Raw genomic sequence first — 984 nt, 5'->3', positions numbered from 1 at the left:
CTTGAGGCGGCCTGGAAGGCAGAAGCTGCACCAGGACCTGGGACTGGGGACAGGCCGGTCCTCAGGCGGAGCCGCACCTCTGTCCCAGGTGCTGAAACGCTTCCAGGTGGACACGCTGACGCAGGCGGATGTGAGGATGGTCTACCGGTTCGTGCTGATGCCATCGGTCATCCCGCTCCTGACCTTCCGCGCCATCAGCTAGTGCCCTCACCGCCCACGTGCCGCGCCGCCAGCTCCCCTGTGCCCGACCCGGGCCCTGCTTCCTGCCTCACCCACTACCCAGCCAGCACCTCCACAGACGGAACAGCCAGGCCCTCTGAGGTCAGGGCAGAGCCAGGGATGCGTCTTGGCAGCAGGTCGGGGCTCTGTGCCCAGTCCCCCCAGCGCCTACGAGGAACACCATCCGAGGGCCTTAGCCCCACCGGTCACCCCAGGACTGGCTCCAGCTCATGTGTCCACCAGGGGGCCTCTGACCCTGTCTCTTGCCTCCCTGTCCAGTCCTGCTCTTCCCCTGCGAGAACTGACAGCAGGGTCCCCTGTCCTGCTCGGGGCCGCGCTCCTTGTGCGCCGTGCTCTGCCTGGAGCTGGGCATCGAGCTGGGCTGCGATTTGCCCACCAGCCTGTTTCCAGCCACGGGCCCTCCTGGCACTGCCATCCTCGGCGACTGGCTGAGCCTCCCAGCCACGGGGCTGGATAGATGGCAGCGGCTACTAGAATGGCCATGGCCACTGAGGGGCCCAGTTGGACATCTGGGCCAATGATACCCCTGAAGGCAGGCAGGATGGCCACCCCCACAGGCTGGCATCGGGGTGACTACAGAGAAGCCTCTGGAGGAAGGGGGTGGGGCAGGTCAGCCACGTGCAGCCACGTGCTCCCTTTTTTAAAAAATATGTTTTTGTTGATGTCACGGAGGGAAAGGGAGAGAGAGAAACATCTATGATGAGAGGGAATCATTGATCAGCTGCCTCCTGCACACCCCCCACT

At 64.3% G+C, this 984-nt stretch overlaps 1 protein-coding gene across 1 annotated transcript in view; it reads left to right on the top strand.

Annotated features, from left to right (window-relative positions):
- The window catches only part of LOC102752229 (cytochrome P450 11B1, mitochondrial), a 5,249-nt gene extending 4,368 nt beyond the window's left edge, over window positions 1–881 (top strand). The window contains 1 exon segment of the mRNA XM_015571384.1: window positions 7–881. Coding sequence (XP_015426870.1) covers window positions 7–202 — 196 coding nt within the window. The 3' untranslated portion in view covers window positions 203–881.
- Window positions 882–984: the final 103 nt, after the last annotated feature.

Source organism: Myotis davidii, unplaced genomic scaffold, assembly GCF_000327345.1.
Source record: "Myotis davidii unplaced genomic scaffold, ASM32734v1 scaffold1509, whole genome shotgun sequence".
NCBI lineage: Eukaryota > Metazoa > Chordata > Mammalia > Chiroptera > Vespertilionidae > Myotis > Myotis davidii.
Note: the sequence above shows the minus strand (reverse complement) of the source record. Positions and strands in the feature narration are given on the sequence as shown.